The 20701-nt window shown below is 35.5% G+C and overlaps 1 protein-coding gene across 3 annotated transcripts in view; it reads left to right on the plus strand.

Moving 5' to 3' along the window:
- SPATA5 (spermatogenesis associated 5) overlaps positions 1-20701 on the plus strand; it is a 351881-nt gene that overhangs the window by 80136 nt on the left and 251044 nt on the right. For all 3 annotated transcript variants that reach the window (XR_007477250.1, XM_033419372.2, XM_004265109.4), the window contains exons 11-13: positions 1190-1399; positions 16977-17030; positions 18718-18797. Coding sequence is in view for 2 of the 3 variants with exons in the window: in XM_033419372.2 (XP_033275263.1) it covers positions 1190-1399; positions 16977-17030; positions 18718-18797 (344 nt within the window). In the remaining variant the exon portion in view is untranslated. The remainder of the gene's footprint in view (positions 1-1189; positions 1400-16976; positions 17031-18717; positions 18798-20701) is intronic.

A 20701-nucleotide genomic window follows, 5' to 3' on the forward strand; every position in this document is an offset into this window, starting at 1 on the left:
CTAAATAGACATTTTTCCAAAGAAGATATACAGGTTGCCAACAAACACATGAAAGGATGCTCAACATCACTAATCATTAGAGAAATGCAAATCAAAACTACAATGAGATATCACCTCACACCAGTCAGAATGGCCATCATCAAAAAATCTACAAACAGGGCTTCCCTGGTGGCGCAGTGGTTGAGAGTCCGCCTGCCGATGCAGGGGACACAGGTTCACCCCTGGTCCTGGAAGATCCCACATGCCGCGTAGCGGCTGGGCCCGTGAGCTATGGCCGCTGAGCCTGCGCATCCGGAGCCTGTGCTCTGCAACGGGAGAGGCCACAACAGTGAGAGGCCTGCGTACCGCAAAAGAAAAAAAAAATGCTGGAGAGGGTATGGAGAAAAGGGAACCCCCTTTTTTTGGGCCTCTCACTGGCCTCTATCTGACATTGTCCCTATTTTCACATTTCTGGATCTCATCCATGCTTCAAGAGTTGGCTTTCAGATTTGCCTTCCAGCTGGGAATAATCTTTTCTTCCTGGGAAGTCCCAAAGTCTTTTTCTGTTTCTTTGTTATTGTGGTTAGTATGCTTTCCATTGTACTATAGTTATTTATGTGCATGTTACTGGTAGTTGTTAAGTTCTTTAAAGTCTGGATTTATGTCTTATCTATTTCCTGTGTACACTATATGGTACGTAGTTCTCAATGAATATTTATTAAGTAAATATCTAAAGAGCTATCTTGTTTGGGGGGCCTTTTGGGGGGAACAAAATTTTGAGGATTCTTTATTAATATACCAAAGGCAGAAAAGATTACATGTTCCATAAGGACCTACAGAAGATATTTAAAAGTAATTTTGCTAAAAAAGAAATACATGAACTTAGATGTATAGATGAGACCTTGGATCACTGATTCAAACCATTTTCAAACAGATGAAAGCTAGTTTTTACAGCCACATAGAATAGAATATAGACTTATCAGAATGTTCAATCGTTGAACCAGTTACTTATACAAGTCTTGGCAAACAGAAACATTTTGTTTTTCTTTAGTATTTCTATAATACACAGCTCACATTTTATAAACTCCTAATTTACTTCTTGATGCTGTTGAAATTATTTTTAGGAAATTATTGATTCTTAAATAGTTCTGTTTTCCTTCTTGCATATATATATTTTTTAATTTTTATTATTTGTTTGTTTGTTTTGCAGGTATCCTGGTCAGATATAGGAGGACTGGGAAATATCAAACTGAAGCTGAAACAGGCTGTGGAATGGCCCTTGAAACATCCAGAGTCTTTCACCCAAATGGGTATTCAGCCACCTAAAGGAGTTCTTTTGTATGGGCCTCCTGGATGCTCTAAAACAATGATTGCAAAGGCTTTGGCCAATGAGAGTGGGCTGAATTTCCTAGCTGTAAAGGTAGGGTGTTAAATTTTTTAACTGCTACTCTGTCTTCTAGGCACCCCCATCCAATCCTCTGATTCCTACTCTTAGGAGAGCATAAAAGGCCATCTTAAGGAGTAGTTGATTTTTATTTGAGATTGATGGCAATATAATATAGGGAGATGGGAGATAAATTAGTGCCTATAATCAGCAAATCATGGTTTAGTTTCTTGATTCTCAATATTTCTTACACACATGTGTAATAGAAACCAGTTTTCTTTAGTTTCTACATTTTTAAATTGTACTAATCACTTTTGTTTAACCAAGACTTCATTATAAATTTGATTGAATTTAATAAATTTAATATTTACAAACATAATATTTTAAAAGAAATCAAATACCTTATATGGTACAAATCATTTTATTTTTAATATTCATTATTTATTTGGCTGTGTCGGGTCTCAGTTGCAGCACACGGGCTCTTTGTTGCAGTATGTGGACTTCTCTAGTTGTGGCACACGGGCTCCAGAGCGCATGGGCTCAGAAGTTGTGGCATGCGGGCTCTCTAGTTGCGGCACATGGGCTGTAGAGAGCACGGGCTTAGTAGCCCTGCGGCATGTGGGATCTTAGTTTCCCAACTAGGGATCAAACCTGTGTCCCCTGCATTGGAAGGCGGATTCTTAACCACTGGACCACCTGGGAAGTCCCCGAAAATAAATTTTTTAAAAACACTTTCCCAGTCAGAAGATATATAGACATTATTTATATTCTGAAACACACACATGCATATTTTATTTGTTTACTGCCCTGCCCTATTACTTGGGATAGATTATCTTACCTGATATGTAGTTTTGCATTTACTATAGGACTAGATATTAATTTTGTTATTAACTTCTGTGTAACATGATAATATATCCATTTACTAAATATATATATATATTTTAGTATATATGTATATGTATATATAAAACCTTAAATCCATTTCTGTAGACTTTATCGCAAAAATACATATTTAAATATGTTAACTATCAAAGTCATTTCAGAAAAGGTACATGATAATTTATTTTGATGTTGTCAGGGAATTTTTTTGTAATAAAGTATGTTTTTTTAATCTTAAAACATTGAAATCATTGGCAGGTTGAATGTATAAAACCTATTTCAGAGTGTCAGTCTTTTACTTTACTGTTGACCCTTGAACAACGTGGGTTTGAACTGTGTGGTTCCACTTATACGTGGATTTTTTTTCTATAGTAAAACTATAGTATTACATTATCCGAGGTGGGTTGAATCCGCGGATATGGGGAAACTGTGTAAATGGAGGGCCGACTATAAGTTACACTAAGTTATACTTAGATCTTTGACTGCATGGAGGGTCAGAGCTCCTCACCCCCGCATTTTTCAAGGATTAGCTATACTTAAATTTTTTGTGGAATGATATTTAGATGTATTTAGGCTATTTGCTTTTTAAGAATCAGTATCTTCACAATCACTAGTGTTTGCCTGTTTTTTATTATCTTGTAGAAGACATTGGATAGGGATTTGGGGAGGGGACCATTGTCACTATGATTAGTTACGCTGAATCATTACCATAGTTTTAAAGGTTGCAGTTTTAAATGTTGGAGTAATGAGTGATTTTGAAATTTCCAGAGACATCTTGATTTCTCTTTGGTCCTTGTCCTCTTGTCTTGTGGTAGTGGAAATGGTCATTTTACTGGCATTTCCTACTCTTTTTTTTCTGTCATCTCCATTTTTCTGTGCCTGCCTTCCACAGTGTATATTCATAATTGAATTTTTCCTGTCCACTGGAAATCTAAAACTTATTTAATGAGGATTTAGCTCACAGTTATTTACACTTGAATGTCAAGGAAGAAAGAGCACATATATTTCCTTACAAATTAGTATCTCACTCCTTTGTGATCCAAGGTAACAGTTCCAGGTGCTTACCAGGACTGCTTTCTGGCCTATCCTAGGATTACTTAGAAATATATTTATTACTGCTTTTGCATATGAAACCTTTCATAACTTTACAGTTTCACTTTTGTCTTTTTTCATGATGAGAAAATGAGGAAGACTCTTTTTTCATGTAAAATAACCAGCTATGTGTTAATTTATATGCACCTTTCATTAACTATTTAATTCTTTTATGTCACACACAAAAGATAAATGATGTTAAGAAATTTTCTTAATAAATTGAGTTTGTACTTGCTTAGGGATTATTACATATCCTACTTACTACTAATTTTTATTTAATGTGGACTTTTATTCATTATACAATTTAGTGTACTTTGACAGTATTATTCAATTTTTGAATCTGGGTGGAGGATATATTAAGTGAACAATGGGTGTTCATTTACTATTCTTTCAACTTTTCCTATGTGTTTATAAATTACAAAAGAAAAAGTTGGGAACACAAAAAATATTTGCTTTTTTATGCATTTTCATTGGTCCTTTCATCTTGGTCTGATTAATGCTTATGAGAAGAGTTAAAATAGCTATATCATACCATATATGTATGAGGATATCAAGTCAAAGAAGTTAGGAATTCATATTGTATTCTTTCAAGTTTTATTTTCCTACAAAGAAAAAGTTATCTTTTGTTTCCAACATAGATAATTGTTTTCTGTGGGATTTAAGTGTTATAATTAAATTTGAACTTTTTGAAATAACAAATCTCACACATTTTGAAAGTGATCAGAAAAAAATAGGTAGACTCTGGTTTTGAGAAACACAAGTGTTCTGCATGTATTGAAAGAATAAACTCCCTAACACTTTTTGCAATGGTGATTACCTTTAATTCCAAAGATAAAGAATTTTAAAAGTTTAAACATTTCTTTCTCTGAGTTTATGAAAGAACGCTTTATCTTCCCCTGGGCATCTTTTCTAAACAGTGATTACAAGATTTGTATTTTACTCAGAGTTAAGACTTCACCTTGGCTTGTGTGGGCTCTTAATAGCCTTTGGCATCTGTGTGTGTTTTTGTGCAGACTGTAGCACTTGACATACGCTTAAGTTTAGTTTGTCATCTGGGTCAATTACGTCAAAATATTTTCCAGTTGAAATTTCCTCTCTGCTTCTCGCTTGCTTTTTGTCTGGAGTGCTACAATAGATTAATTACCCTTGAATGGCTGGGCTGCTTTACTTTATGAAGAACTGTTACTGATTCTGGAAGAAGAGTGATTAGGCCTCTGACAGGGATTTTCAGCAAGTCCTTTATTAGCTGTATTGGTGAGTACAAGAATGTAATGAACTTAGTATATCCTTAACTTTTGGGGGAAACTTTTTCTGACACTTGTCCCAGAGAGGAATTGTGCAAAATACAACCCATTTTCAGGAAAAACCTGTATTTTACTGAAAGCAGTGCACAATTCAAAGTAATTACTATTGTTCGTTTAACTAGATTCCCTACTATTCTGTTACCAAAAGTACAAGATAATTTGAACTTTGTAGGTTCCAAGTTCATCTTTAAACTTTAAAAAAAAAATTAGGCTAATCTATAAATCATAGAGCTTTCATTTTGCAGATATTGCATGGAAAACTGCATAGATACCTCTTTTACATACTGAATGCTTTAAGATTAGTTTCTAGGATTACAAATAAGGATAGTGATGTTTAAGAAGGTGAAGTGACTTTTCCAAGTCAAAGTGGTGGTAATGGAACTGAAATTTGATCTCAGGACTTTCTGACTCCAGAGTCTAAGCACTAAACCCCACTGTATTATACAGCCTTCCATTTTCCTTTTTTTTTTTTTTTTAAATAAAACTAGTACCCAGTGCTTTTTTTCATTAGTTACACCAAATTACTTGAGAAGGTAGTTCAGGCAGTTTCTATGGGGCAGGTTCAGAGATGTGGAAAGATGTTTCTGGGACCTAGTTTAAAAAATAATTTTGTTTCTCTCAGACAAAGAAAACTGAGGGAAATAGTATGGCTTTGGAGTGGAAGTTGATTGAGTTAATAAGAAAGGGTAAACTCTGCCAAAGAAACAGGAACCTGATGAACTAAATGGAAGTGTAGGGAAAAAGACTAGTGGTTGAATAATGTGAAGCTTGAAATTTACCTATTACTATATAATTTGTGCCCTTGAGATTGAGTGTATTACATTGAAAAGAGCATTAAGCTAGGATTCAGATAGCTTTGGTTTGATTTCTAACACTAGCACTTTTTAGCTCTGTAACCTTAAATGCGTTCTCTAAGACTTAGTTTTTTCATCTCTATAGGCCTTTTGAGAGGATTATATTTAAAACGTAAGTGAAGAAGTTTTAGAGGGCATAACTACTTAACTCTTAAGTGTGGGCTGCATATAGTTATGACTTCCTTACAAGAGGGTTCCTTATGGAAAGGAGGGAGGGGCAGAGTTACTTGGTAGTGGAGAAACCTACCTCAGCCAGGTTATCATGGTTAACACCAATTGGTCATGTTGTTAGTATGTACCCGTGCATGATGCGATGAGAATGGTCCTTTCTTCCCAAGGTCTTCCTCCCAAACACTCATAATCCATGTCTACCTGTGAGAAAAACATCAGGCAAACCCAAATTGAAGGACGTTCTGTAAAGTACCTAACGAGTACTCCTGAAACTGTCAAGGTCATCAAAAATAAGGAAAGTCTCAGAAACTGTCACAGCCAAGAGGAGCCCAAGGAGAGGACAGCTAAATATACTGTTGTGGTTTCCTGGATGAGATCCTAAAAGGACATTAGGTAGAAACTAAGAAAACCTGAATAAACTGTGGACTTCAGTTAATAATAATGTATCAATATTGGTTCATTGTGACAAATGTATCACACTATATTAATATATGATAGGAATAGGGGAAACTGAGCGTGTGTTGGGGTAGGGATGAGTATATGGGAACTCTTGGTACTGTATGCTCAGTTCTTCTGTAAACCTTAAACTTTACCAAAACAAAAAAGTCTGTTAATTAAATAAGAGTTCTAAGGTCAGTATCAGGGCATACATATTATGTCTGGATTCAGTGAATGTAACTGAAGTTGAAAAGGCCAGCTCAGGACGTCCCTGGCAGTCCAGTGGTTAAGACTCCATCTTCCACTGCAGGGGGCACAGGTTCATCCCTGGTTGGGGAAGTTCTGCATGCCACGCAGTGTGGCCAAAAAAAAAAGGCCAGCTCAAGTGTTCTGTACTGCGCTGTACATGATGAGTGGAATGCAGGGAAGGAGCAGAATCACAGGGAGATTGTCGATTCCTTGGGTGAGGGCTTTGGAGGAGACCTTTCCTATTCATCATCCCTCTGTTCATGTTCCACAAGATAGTGGAAAGTGACTGAGAAGAGCCCTGAGAGGAAGTTGGCTAGAGAAAGTGGGTTTGAGGCTTCCCTGAGCTTGCCTGTTTTACTGCAGTTCTCAGTTGAAGCCTATAAAGGTGTGTTGGTTCTGGCCCCAGGCCCCAACATTATAAAAAATACTTTCTTTTAGAGTTTTAGTTATTTTTTCTTTCACCTGGGTACAGCTTCTAATTTAGAGTCTCACTAGGAACTATGTCCAGTTTCATGCCTTTTGTGGACCCTAACTCTTTATTCTCCTTACACAAGTTTATTGCTATTTGGGCTCATCTGGAGTCTGAAACCTTTTGAGTTTCTGTTTAATTTCCATTAGGGTTTTTTTTTCTTTTTTCAACTTAAAAAAATCTTGATGTCTCCAAATAGTGTTGTCTTATGTGCCCCATGCTCTTAAGTTGACAGTTATTAACATCCATGTTAAATAAAGACATATAGTTAGTTTTATCAATGATTGAATGGCTATTAGGGAATAACTAATAATTATGTATTTTTCTTAGGACAAATAGAATAGTTACTGTGCCGTGGTCAGTATCACAAAGTTATGTAGAAGTTAGATTGAATTTACTTAAATTTTGTGCACCATATAAGCTGACATGTTAAATTTGAGACATCATATATTAAAACTGTAAATGTTAATAGATTGTTTTTTGAGTTGAGCTTGTATCAGATTAATGTCTTGACATGAAAGTATTCTATAACACATGGCTAAAAGTAAAAAATGACAATATATATAACAAATAATAACAAAACCTTTAGTATTTGGAATCAAAGAAGACCTAGAGAAATTTAGAAGGAAAAGAATGCTTTTACACTTCCAAGAAGTTTACTTAATAATAGAGCATTTTGTTGTTGTGTCAGTTCAATTTTTATTTGTGGATTTCAGCTGAGAGAGATTAGTTATTTTTTCCTTCTTTTAAATCTCTTTTGAATGAAATTTAATTGGGGTTGAAATAAATATTACAGTTTCATGTCTATAACACTAAAAATATTTGTAAATGTTTTAGTATTGCAACAATAACTCAAATATATATTAAGCACCTTTTGTATGTCTGGCACTGTACATGGTAAACAAAGTGCATTAGATGGTCTCCTTGGTATCTACCAACTCATGATTCAGTAAGAAAGACATTTGACTAAGCAAGTGTTATAATGAAATGGATAGCATTTAGAATCTTGATGATTAATTGTATGTGAGAAATGAGAAAGAAGGCAAAGGTGATTAAAATTTTTACTTTTAATGACTGGCAGATGGAAATACCCCAACTCTAGGAAGAGTTAGCATGTGAGGAGGAAAAGTAGGTTGGAGGTGGGAGAGCAGGTACCAGATTGGGATTTAGATACGTGGAGTTTGAAATGCCTTTTGAGCAATATGGCAGAAATGTCCAAAAGGGTGTTGAATACGAGTTTGTAGCTCAAGAGAAAGGTTATTTCTAGAGATTAAAACATGGAAGTTGAGACCTCGTGTTTAAGATTGTGCACAGTAGTCAGTAAAGGGGATTGAGAGTCATGAGCGTGGTCACTAATATAAGGGATTTTTCTGGGGGGGTGTGCACAAGCGCACTTTATAGCTAGCTTAACTGTAGTCAGCTTGGTGCCCACAGTGTAAGTTCTGAAGAAATGTGTCATTTTCTTTTCTGAATAAATGAATTGTGGGGAAGGTTTGTATTATACTTTTTGAGAAAACAGCTTGAATTCTATTTCCTTCTCTGCCAGACCCTCTCACTTTTTAGGGGTTTTTACTTGCCCACGGCATTTCTTGCCTAGTACTTAATGCCTGTTTTCAAACTCTTTGAAGTGCTTTCCCAAAATGGCCTTCTCTGTGTGCTGATGCTGTACTTTTTATTAATTTTCAAGATCCTTTACTCACATTGCATATATATAGTTCTATCTCATGTGACTTTGGGTTTTTATGAGCTTATTCCATAACATTTAACCATAGTTAACGCTTGGGTTAACTTGCCTTCCCTAGACATTCGGGAACTTATACAACCTTGATTTGAATTGTAATAGCCAAAAACAACAGGCAGGTGTCAGACACATTTAAAAAGCCCTTGAGAAGACTGGAAAAAACCCAGTAATGATTAAAGGGGCAAAATTGCAAGAGCATGAGGTATAAATATTGTACTTAAATTTGTGACTGATATGGTGTAAAATACTGAAACACAGTAAAAAATAAGTCAGGTTTAGTTTTCACTAGATTTAACAGAACAGTTGGACAGATTTTTACATGTTTTTGTTATTTTTTGTTGTTTTATAAACTTGAACACTTGAAATCTTGGTCATGGAAAAATTAAAAATAATACTACCCCAAAACAAGCCAATTTATGGTACTTAACTTACTTTTGGTGGTTTCCTTGGTCATGCTTATCAATGAAGCACTTACCTGGGCAGGGGAAATGTGGCAGGACTAACATAACATAGTTATTTTGGTAAGTAAAATTAGAAGAGAAATAACCTTATCAGGCTTCATCAACCTTATCCATTCTAGGGATTCATGTATTATTTTTTAAAAGAGTTAAATAACTTAAGAGCAAATGTGGGATTCATAGACCATGCTATATGTACCTAACCCTTATAATTAGATATTAATGGTCTCTTGTCTATAATGGTTATCAATAAAAATCCTTATTTTCAAATTAACCCATGCTAACAGCCATTTATTGACAGTTAGAATTTGCCCTTGCCACTTGATCTCTTCCCACAAATACCTTTGAATTTGAATTGCTGGTACCATGTACAATCTTAAGTGGACATTTCCTTTTTTTTTTTGGAACTTGGAAAACAGAGGACATCATAGTTTTTAGAAAAAGTATTCTGGGAACTCAAATCCTGTATTCTTGTCATCATTTCTGTCATTTAACTTTTCTGGGACTTCTGGCATTTCACTTAACTTCTTTGGGCTTTGTTTTCCTCAGGTTTTAAGTGAGATTGGTTAGAGTAAATGATTCTCCTAAAGGCCTTCCATGAATAACATTCTATGAATAGCTCACATGACACTTATATTCTAATCTGTTGTTTATCTTTTTTGCCTGTTGATGGCTAATCTGTTCACCTCAGAGGAGTGTTGTAAGCAGTAAGGGGATAATACATATCAAGCGTTTAGCAAGATTTCATAAAATTAGCTGATGCTAGTTGCTGTTTTCCTCTGTTTTTAAGAATTGGATTATATTTGACCTCAAATAGAACAAAAAAGTATAGCAGCACAGCTTATGATCCCGTAAGTTTTCTGTTAGTGTTAGAATAAGATGTAGTATATATCTTTGAAAGTGATTTTAATCTTTTGCAACTTGTACCAGAATACAGTGATTTTGGGCAATTTGAACTTCAAACTCAAAATAACCTTTCTTGGGGATGATCTTGCCTAGACTTCATATGGAATTCTGGATTTATGTAACATATCAGTTCAGCTACTGGAGTTGCATTTTTAAGCCAGTCATCCAGGTAGGATTCCTCAGCATGCAGTTCTGTACAAAATCACATGTTCTCTAGAGGCCTTACAGTACTTTTCATTACTGCTATGACTTGTTAGTAATACTTGACTTGAATTATTCTAACCCAGATTTTCTTCACAGCTCTAACTTCTTAGGTTAGATTTTCAAATCTGTTTGATATATTTTTTTCTTTTGTTTTGTTTTTGGAGAAAAAGCACTGTTTGTTATCCGCAGGTTTTTCTATACGTAGCCCACCTCTACGTAGTAGTGGAATGGCCCTTCATTGTTTAAGGCTGTAGGCCATATTTTCCCATTTTCAATACAATATTGTCGGTTTGCCTATACGTCAGATTTTTAAAACATGTTAATCTTTCTGTTGTCTTTAGCAGTGTATTGTGTTCTTAGATCATGAAATGATCATAACCTTGTACTTTCCAACATCGATATTCAAGTCATCTTTTTTAGAGTCAGCTCTATGGAGAACAGTAATCATTTTTCCGGATTCTATAACCGCTTTCCTTCAGTTAAGCCAGATAGTTAGAAGGCAGTATATATGTATTAAGTATACTGCCTGCTTAAGGAAATGTCTTCCCTGGCTTACTATTTTTATGTTACACCATTGAATTTTTTTTTTTTTTGCGGTATGCGGCCCTTTCACTGCTGTGGCCTCTCCCGTTGCGGAGCACAGGCTCCGGATGCGCAGGCTCAGCGGCCATGGCTCACAGGCCCAGCCGCTCCGCGGCATGTGGGATCGTCCCGGACCGGGGCACGAACCCGTGTCCCCTGCATCGGCAGACGGACTCTCAACCACTGCGCCACCAGGGAAGCCCTACACCATTGACTTTTATGGAGAGTTGCTAGAACAGTAACAGTAATACAGAGTTTGCATGATAATAAAGTAACAGTGACACCAGCAGTTTCCTTTCTGATTTTTATTAGGTCACACTTGCCTAAGTAGTCGCCCTAAACTGAATGAAATTCTGCATAAAATTTTCTTATCCCTTCCTCACTCCCCCCCCAACCCCTCCCCAACAAAAATCCATTCTCCTGATTATCTAAAGCTTCTTTTATTGAATGGGCCCGAATTGTTTTGTTGTTTACTTTCTTAACTCTTTGTTCATAGTCCCTTTTGGGTAAGAGTATAATTTATATTATATATTATAAATGGGCACCTTGTTTTGCCCTGTAGTGCAGGGCTCTAAAAATGGTCATGCAAGATGAAACCATGCAAAATGATCTTAATACCCAATGGGGAAAATTACAGCTGTTCCATGACCTTTGAAAATTTGGCAAAACATTAGGAGCTCTCTACTCTTGGTTGTAAGTGTACAAGGCAGTGGATTTTGGCTGTATAATAACTTTTTTGCTGGTCTTCTTGCTGGCAAACTGTCTCTGTAGTCCAGCCCTTCATATTTTATAAGGACACTACAATTTATTTACCCATTTTTATGTTAATGAATTTTTAGATTTAATTAATGTTTAGATTCCAGGTTTAATTTTTTTGTTGCTGTAAAGAATGCTTCAGTAATATTCTTGTACATATCTCCTTGTGTGTATGTACAAGAGTTTCTCTAGGGTATACATACCTAGAAATAGAAGTTTGTCATTGAGCATGAACAGCTTAAACATTACTAGCTATTTTAAAATTGCTTTTTTTTTTTAACGGTCATTGATTTTTTTCATTAATATTTTGATCAATTCTCTTAATGTTCTTTTTTGTTCCTTTGTTTGTTTTTTTGTGGTACGCGGGCCTCTCACTGTTGTGGCCTCTTCCGTAGCGGAGCACAGGCTCCGGACGCGCAGGCTCAGCGGCCACGGCTCACGGGCCCAGCCGCTCTGCAGCATGTGGGATCTTCCTGGGCGGGGGCATGAACCCGTGTCCCCTGCATCGGCAGGCGGACTATCAACCACTGCGCCACCAGGGAAGCCCTCTCTCAATGTTTTGAAGTCCAGGTTTTTCACTCAGCAATTGTGTCATTGATATTTTTGGTGACTTTTGATCTCATTGGCAGAAATGAACTATTTCAAATTGTATGAGATTAATCTAGATCAGCAGTCAGCAAACTGCAGTTTTGGGGCCAAATCCAGCTTACAGTTTATTTTAATTTAGCCCTCTGGTTAAGAATGAACTTTACATTTCCAATGGGATGTTTAAAAGAAGAAGAATATGTGACACAGGATGTATGAGTCCCAGAGTGCCTGAAATATTTACTCTCTGGCCCTTTACATTTTATCTTCCTCAATCCCACAATACTTGGGAAAATGCCTCCAGGTTTATTTATCTTACTGATAGTTGTGAGTATAAATTTTGTGTTTTTGTTGTATAGTCTAACCTGTGTCTAAAACCAAACTTGTAAAATTGGTTTGGTATTAAGCTGTTGCTATTTCTTTATCCTTTAAAAAGTGAGAATGTTGTGTCTCAGCATTACTAATGTTTCATTGTTTGTCTTTATTCAAGTTAAAGCTATTTGGGATTGTATTATTTAAGAAATTAAGATAATTAAATCATTGGTGATGAGGTCACTCTGTAGTTATCTTTGGGGAGTTAGCTTCAAAACAATTCTGTTGTGTAAATATGATTGCTTGGAGACAGTTTAAGTATCGATGTACAAACAGTTGACATATTAATTGTAAATAATATTTAGTCATCAAAAGCACTGTCCAAAGCAAGTTTTCTTAATAACTTTGTTTGCTTACAGATAATTTATGCATTCCTTGGTTGTTGGTAAATTTCAGTCAGATGTAGGAGTACCTTTAAATGTTAGTTATGCTTTTCATGCATCTGCCCCCTAATTAGCCTCAAATATTAATTTTTTTTACAGTATGTATAATTTATTACTCTGAAATAATTTCCTATTTTTAAAGAAAATAGGAAAACACACATAAGAAATAGATGAGAGTTTTCTTTTGGGGGGAGAGGGGAACATAATTAACCTTGTTAATGTTATATAAAACTTACTAATGCATCAACTTAGATTACTCAGAAAATCAGGCAGAAAGGTAAAATTGCCCCTCTCATTACTTAAGGATTTCTGTATTGATGCTATCAGATAACTCAGCTGAACATGATGAATGGCAGTATCTTTGGAGCAGCTGGATTTTGTCAGCCTGAACTCTGAGTTATTCTTCCTATCCTTTTCTTACTCTTATCCTTGACTGTTCTACCCTGATCCCCATATGTTCTAATCTATTTACTTGTTACCATATTACAAAATTTCATTATTTTTGAAGCACCATTGTAGAGGTAGTATAAAAAATATTAAAAGATTATCTTCCTTTCCTCAGGCGTGTTTGTAATTTGAAAGACTTTTTTATGCCCGTAATTTTTGTTCATTTATCCCATCTGTTCTTTTTTTTCCCCCTTTTCCTGCCTTCTTTTGGATTAGTCGAGTATATTTTGGTATTCTAGTTTATCTCCCCTATTTTCTTGATAGCTAAACCTCTTGGTTTTTCTTTTTAAAAAAATACTTGCTCTAGGATTTATAGTATACACACTTAATTTACAATTTACCTTCAAATAATACTATACCATTTTATGTATAAGATTCTTAAAGCAATTTGCATACCTTTGGATGGAGAATTTAGAAACTAAGTTCTGAGTGTTACCTCATGGTGAGCCCCCCTCTGTGGGGAAGGTCTCCGTACCCCTCTTGATCTCTGACATCTCATGCTAGGTAGCTGCCACCACAAACCCCTGTACTGATGTCCCCTCGTCCTTCTGTGCTTTCCCCGTCTCTACCACCCCATGGCTCCCAAACTCTACACTGCCTTTTCTCTGTCCCTTGTGGTGTTGCCCTTCTCACCCTACACCTAGTTATTCCCGGCATGTTGCCCTGAAACCTTTTTTGTCCATGTGCTTCCAGAAACTCTCTTTCCATGTTCTATCTGACCGTTTCCTTTATGTTAGCTTCTAGTTTTCTATCCTAGTTTATTAACTCCCTCCTTCCATTCTAAATGACCTGACATAGTTGTGATCTCATTGCTGTTCAGGATTATTCCTTGATTCCTTTACCTGGAAGGAATCTTTGTTTTACTTTTGCTTCTCTTCGTGGCATTCTCTATATAGTTGTGATATTTTTTTCTCACTGTATTTTTATTTTTTAAGAATATAATTATTGTTATGTTTTAAGAATAAGATTATTTTAGTAATCTATTAAACCATAAACTCATTATAGACACTTAATAAATATTCCTTGAATGAATGATTCAATGTCTCTATATGTCAGCAAAGAAATTAAGCTGCTGGATATTTGTTTCTGATCTTCCCTACCTTTGATTTTGTGTGGGTCTTTAATTTACTCACAGATGGAAAGTCATCATAGTAGCTCTGCATCTCTTTGTCATTTTACATAACTGAATTAATATGTATATAAATTGCTTAGAACAGTTCATGACACATAGGAAATATTCAGTAAACGTTAGCACTTATGTTCATGATTACAAAATTTTTAATTTTAATCACCTTGGATGGACCATTTTTAATGAGATATATATTTCTGAGAGTTGCTACACTGAATATATTGGGCATCCTTTTTTCCTTCATGAATTAACTCATTGTGAACATCAGAAATAGTATGTCAAATTTGAATTAGTATTCCTTCCCTCTTATTCTCTCTTTCACATCTTGCTACTCACAACAAATTAAGTTGATTTTATCTTTTTAAATAGTTTATGTGGCTGTCTTCTCATTTCCATTCCATTGTTTTACCTTAAGCCTGTGCCTCATCATTTCTCACCTTTGCTGTTTTAAGAATTTCATAACTGCCATTCTGGTCTCATATGTTCCTCCCAATCATCCTTTATATTGTGTCTAGAATCATCTTTCCCTAATACACCTATTATCAGTTAACTCCCCTAAGACTCTTCCCATTGCTTACAGGATAAAGTTTAAACTTGTTTTTGACATGCTCCTGCCTCCCACTTTAAGTAGCCTTACTGTTGCTACATTCTCTCTGCCCCCTAAGCTCCACCTGTTATAAATTCTTAGATCAGTTCAAACTCAAGTTTGTTAGTCTTGTATATAACTGAAAAAGTCAGTGAACTCTAAGTTAAAATCTTAAGACCTCTTCTACCATTAAAGTGCATATCAACACCTGTTTTAGCTCATCAGAGACCTTTTTGATTTATTTCTGGGTCTTGATGTATTTCATATTTTTGAGGGTGGTAAATCAACTGCACACTCACCTGAAATGTTACTTTCTCTAGGAACATCCTTGATTCTAAGCAGTTGCTTTTCTATGTTTCAGTGGCACCTAAGCATCCCTCTATCCTAGCACTTGCCATGCTATATAGTATAACAGCTATCTTTGTAATAAGGTGTCTTATCTGAAGCTAACTATTGCCTGTACCAATTTGTAGCATTAGTTGACATTCTGCTAGGGTTTGCCTGTGTGCTTCAGTCAGTCCGATTTTTATTTAATTGGTGTATTTTGTTTCGGAAATAAGCTAGTGTCTAGTTATATCCCGTAAATTGTTGGGACCCATAATTTGCCTGGGATAGAACATGAATCTTGTTCAAAATAATGTGTGTGTGTGTGTACGTGTGTGTGCATACACGCATGTGTGTGCAGAGAGAGAAGCACACACATACATGTCTAATGGGTTTGGAATTGTGTGGGGAAGGGTGTCAATAGAAGCCAGATGCTGGGAAGAACAGTGAGTGAAAGCCCATAGCCGAGAAAGACATCTGGCATTTTGTACAATAAACTTTATACCAGTATCTGAAGGGAAGAGTTGTTCCCTTCAGTGGTTCCCAGGACAGCATTATTATTATTATTATTTTATTTATTTGTTTTTTAATCCCATGACTTCTTGTGATGTGATAACTAGCATGAGAAAGTAGATAGGTGTGTGGTAAAAATGAAAGCCTACCATTTCATACTATACATAATATTTTAGGTACTTGAGAAAGAAAAATCTTACTATTCAGAAATGTTGAATGTCCAAAAAAAAAGTGTATCTTTGAATCAGTGATAGGCGCTTTATTGCTGGGAGTCCAGCCACTTTTATGAGGATTCTTCTGTTGATGGCCGGTTAGTAAAAACTGGTAGATTTTATTACTAGAAGTCCACACCTTTCTTTCTTGGTACCCATTCTAAAATAGCTGGACATAGAAGGGAAAAGAGATTTCCCATCAACTGGATGAAGTGCTGAGTGGCAGATATCTGAAGGGAGATTCAGACAGAGGCTGAGTGAATAGACACTATGGAGGGTAACAAGGGTCATTGTCATTTTCACAATGTGATACACTGACTGAGGGTTAGCTTTGTTGGTGGTCCTAAGATTTTTGTCTGCAGGAGTTATCTCCTTTGGCTGGGATAGTGGCTGAGAAGAGCTTGTTTGGCCCTGCAGATCCATAAAGTCAGCGTCTACATGGCCAAGTCAAATGAGAGGAGGGAGCTGGAGAGTATCATTTATTTTGGAAATAGTCAGGGACTAAGATAATGTCATTGATTACGTGATTCCCATTCCATTTTCAGGAATTATCATGGAGTCATAAAAAGAATTAGCCCTGAGGTCTTGCTTCTTGTCAGAGAGGGCTGTTGATCTAGTATCAGACTGTTCTATCTTCAATGCCTAGCACCATTCCTGATATATAGTAAAATTATGGATGGATGGGTAGACAGATGATGAATGAGATGTTAAACTATCATGTTTAGTTACAGTCACTGTGTTGATGTGTAGTTTTTGGAATACAGAATGGCTTTAATTTTTGAGGCATAAATAACACCCAATAAAAATAAGCATGCTAGAGGAACTGCTTTAATTAAAAGCTGATTTTTGTCTATTTTTTTCCTCTTTTTTCTTTTATGTGTGTATTTTCTCTTTTATTGAAAGACATACATGTGTTTGGATTTATAAAGACACTGAACAGTTGTTTTCTTTTCATTCAGGGGGCTGAATTAATGAACAAATATGTTGGTGAATCTGAAAGAGCAGTTAGAGAGGTAAGAAGATTATGTCTTAAAGTGGAACTCTGCATAGGAGAACCAGACTTCTGTCCTGTATGGTTTCCATTTTGCTTGGGGTTATAGATTTTGAAGTTTCCAAATCTAAATTCTAGTGGTATAATTTTTCTTCAGGCAAATATTATTCTTAAATGCAATTTTGGTCATCTGCAATTCTTTGTTTTTGCTTTTAAACATCATAATATTTCCAGCCTTTAGTTTTACCAAATATTTTTTAACGAATGTCAGCATTTCATTAAAAAAAATAAGGATATGTTTAAACTTAACAAAGAATGCATGATGTCAGAATGAGATTTAAATCCTTTAAACCAGGTAGCCCTTTAAATCAGATAAGCTTATTAGTATATGAAAATGTCACTGTACTCTTCTTATTTTATTTACTTTACCTTTGACTGGTGATTTAGAAAGTGCATCCCCCTCCTCTCTTAAATTTTACAGCCAGTGCCTGATTGGCCTACTGGCTAATCCATATTGCTGAAGCTACATAACTGGGAAGTTCATGCACAATCAAGGCACTGAAGTGGGGGTAACTATAGCAGTTTGATCACAAGTCTCGGCTTCCCAAGCAAAGATTGGCCTGCCTCACACAGGCACCCTGTATCCTCAAAGAAGCTAAGCAAGGACAAAAACACATAAATAGCAGTGGAACGGATGGTCTTCTGCTTATGACACATGTGGGTATCCACCAAGAGTCTTAGAGATTGGAATACTTTGTTTTGCATCTGAGAAAAAAATTTAAGTTACTTTTTCTTTCTTTTTTTTTCTTGAAATGTAGATGTTGGTTATAATATAAAACATTAATTGATAATGATAGCACCTCATTGATTAAAATATGAAAAAGGTGGTGTTTATTAATATTAAGGTTTTGGTGACTGTTGTGTATTTTTATGGTCATCATACTTGTGGCCAGAAAATGGAGGCCTAGGTTACAGGTTACACACATTTGGATTTCTTTCTGCTTATGTTGACGTTTTCTAGCCCATTTCCACATGTTTTCCCCGTGGCTGTCTGGCCAGTCTTTGATGTTGATAGTCTGATTGACTTCAGATCTAACCTATCTATGCTTTTCCAAGTTTTAGCTGTTTTTTCCTTACAGTCTTCAGAGAAATGAGCAAAGTGTGTGACTTTTAGGTTTATGAGTGTTGTATATGCTAAACTTTGGCTGATTTTATACATTTATGATTTTTCTTTTAAATATGTGTTTATTTAGATAAGTGTTCCAGGCATTATACTAAGTGCTTTGCATTCTTTTTTAATTCATTTCTTTAACTTCTGAGGCGGGCATTTTTCATAATCTCCATTTTAGAGATGTGGAAATCGTAGTTTAGAAAAATAAAGTTACCCACTGAAGGTCACACAGCTACCAAGTGGTGAAGGTGGGATTTTAACTGAGATTGTTTGATTACTTAACCAAATTGTCTCCTACACACCTCTAAGAATATGTGTTGGTGTCTTGTCTCTGTTTGCAAGTAAGCACCGTGGAAGAGGATACTTTTACATCCATTATGAAGTGCTATACATCTGTTACAGGTTGTATACAAAGTGATTGGGCTGGTTTACTGGTACATAATAGATTTGGTTCTAAATATAATTTTCAAACTAAAACTAGCTATGGAGTTTTCTGGAATTTGCTGATCTTTAGCTAATGTAGCACTCTTTCTACCAGATCTTCCGAAAAGCGAGAGCAGTGGCTCCTTCCATCATTTTCTTTGATGAACTTGATGCCTTAGCAGTTGAAAGGGGCAGGTAAGAAATATTTAATAGGACTGCTATTAAATAGTAGCAGTTACAGTGTAGAGGAATTAAATTATTTCACATCATCACTTTATAGTACTTTCATGTGTAATTTTTTTTTTAAAGACTGATATGCATTTGGGGCATTTGAGCTAATTTTTATAGTTTACTATCTAAAGAGAGCCCCCTGCACTGCCTATCAAAATTTGGGTTTTTATTAACATGTGATTAAAACTGTAAATAAAGTTCAGTTAAGCATAATTATGTGATAGAGTAGAATCCAATTTTATTAATAAAAGTTGTTATTATACAGATTTTAGTATTATCTGGATTAAGTCATGTTTCCTAAAATATAGTTACAATAGAATAAAAATTAGTATTAATAGTTTTGTTTCTGAATGTCAGACAATAAAGAGGATTATTTATAATATCATATCAAACATATCGTGTGTGTGTGTGTATATATATATATATTAAACTGTTTTCAAGTGTGTTTTTTTTTTCTGTACAAAGATTTACAGGTCTTTTAAGGAATACATGGTACAAGTACTTCATGCTGGAGAGTGTTTATTTGTGTGTTTTCTTCATAACTCTGATTATACATTGACTATAAAAGTTTTGCTGATGATAATTATGGTGATGGCAGAAGGCACCTTCTAAGTCTCAGTGTTAAATTTGATAAGAGGCATACTGCTCTCTTCTTTACGGGTAGAGCTGCCTAATCAGATGAGAGTATGAACTGTCACTAGGAAACATTGGGAGGTAGCCTGCCCTGCTCTCTACCCCACCCATTTGATACTCTGTAAATACCTACCAATCTTGTTATTTTATGAGTTGGAGTTCATGAGTCCTTTTATTACTTCTGAAGTGAGATGGAACAAAAGGTTACAAATAGCTCAAGTTCACCTTAACTGCAAGAGAAGAAAAAGAAGCCAGAGAAGTTTACTGAAGTAGGGTGATCTGCCACATTTATGTGCCATCAGAGACGTCTGTTTTTGGAGCCTAGAAAGGGACAGGGTGGGAAACACTGTTAAATATGAACCAAATGGGAGGTGGAATATGCAGCAGAGTTCTCATAAAATGCCTTTGAAAGGTAATGGTATGAGAAACCAGACAAGGCACTTGGTAGAAATAAACTTTTTGTAGGCAATTTGGCTCAGTAGGAATTTGCAAATGTATTAAGAGATGCTAATAATTTGCAGTCTCTAGATATCATTTCCTCTAGTAGTCTTCATCATATTGTGAGCCCTTCCTCAGTGGCTCATTCAGATAAAGTACAGGTAAATTCTGTGTAGTTTCCTTTGCATAGAGAAGTTTCAGTCAAGTTAGTTGACATTTCAGAAAACGAAGATAAGGCTGAACTACAAAATGTAATGTTAATAGTCCAAAGTAGAGAGTTTTAGTTGTACTTTAGCTGCACTAAGTCTTATATAGTTTGGTTTTTATAGCCATAAGAATCTCATAAAATGATATTTTGATTGTTTTTTCCCCATAATTGTGTGATGGGCCAACATTACCTAGAAAGTTATTGTTTTATCTAGTTAGAGTGCTGTAACCTGAAAACAAAAACAAACAAAAGCTTCACACGTATATTTTTGTTCTTCAGCTATTTGAATTGGACACAGTTTCTAGAAACTGAAAGCACAGCTGTTGATAGATAGCAAAGGTATGAAATTCCGAAAATACTAAACCAACTCTATATATTGTTAAAGAAATATAGGAACATAAGAAACATAGTAACATAGGGAAACATAGAAAAATTAAAAATTCCATAAGCTAGAAATTTTCTATATAATTTTGGGCTGTAGAATATTCATTGCTTTCATTTCTTCTGATTTTCTATGATAACATTCAGATCCAACTAATAATATGACTAGTCCAAAAATGACAGTGCCTAAGATGACTGTTTCTTCTTA

The sequence above is a fragment of the Orcinus orca genome, chromosome 4 (genome assembly GCF_937001465.1).
Source record: "Orcinus orca chromosome 4, mOrcOrc1.1, whole genome shotgun sequence".
Lineage (NCBI taxonomy): Eukaryota > Metazoa > Chordata > Mammalia > Artiodactyla > Delphinidae > Orcinus > Orcinus orca.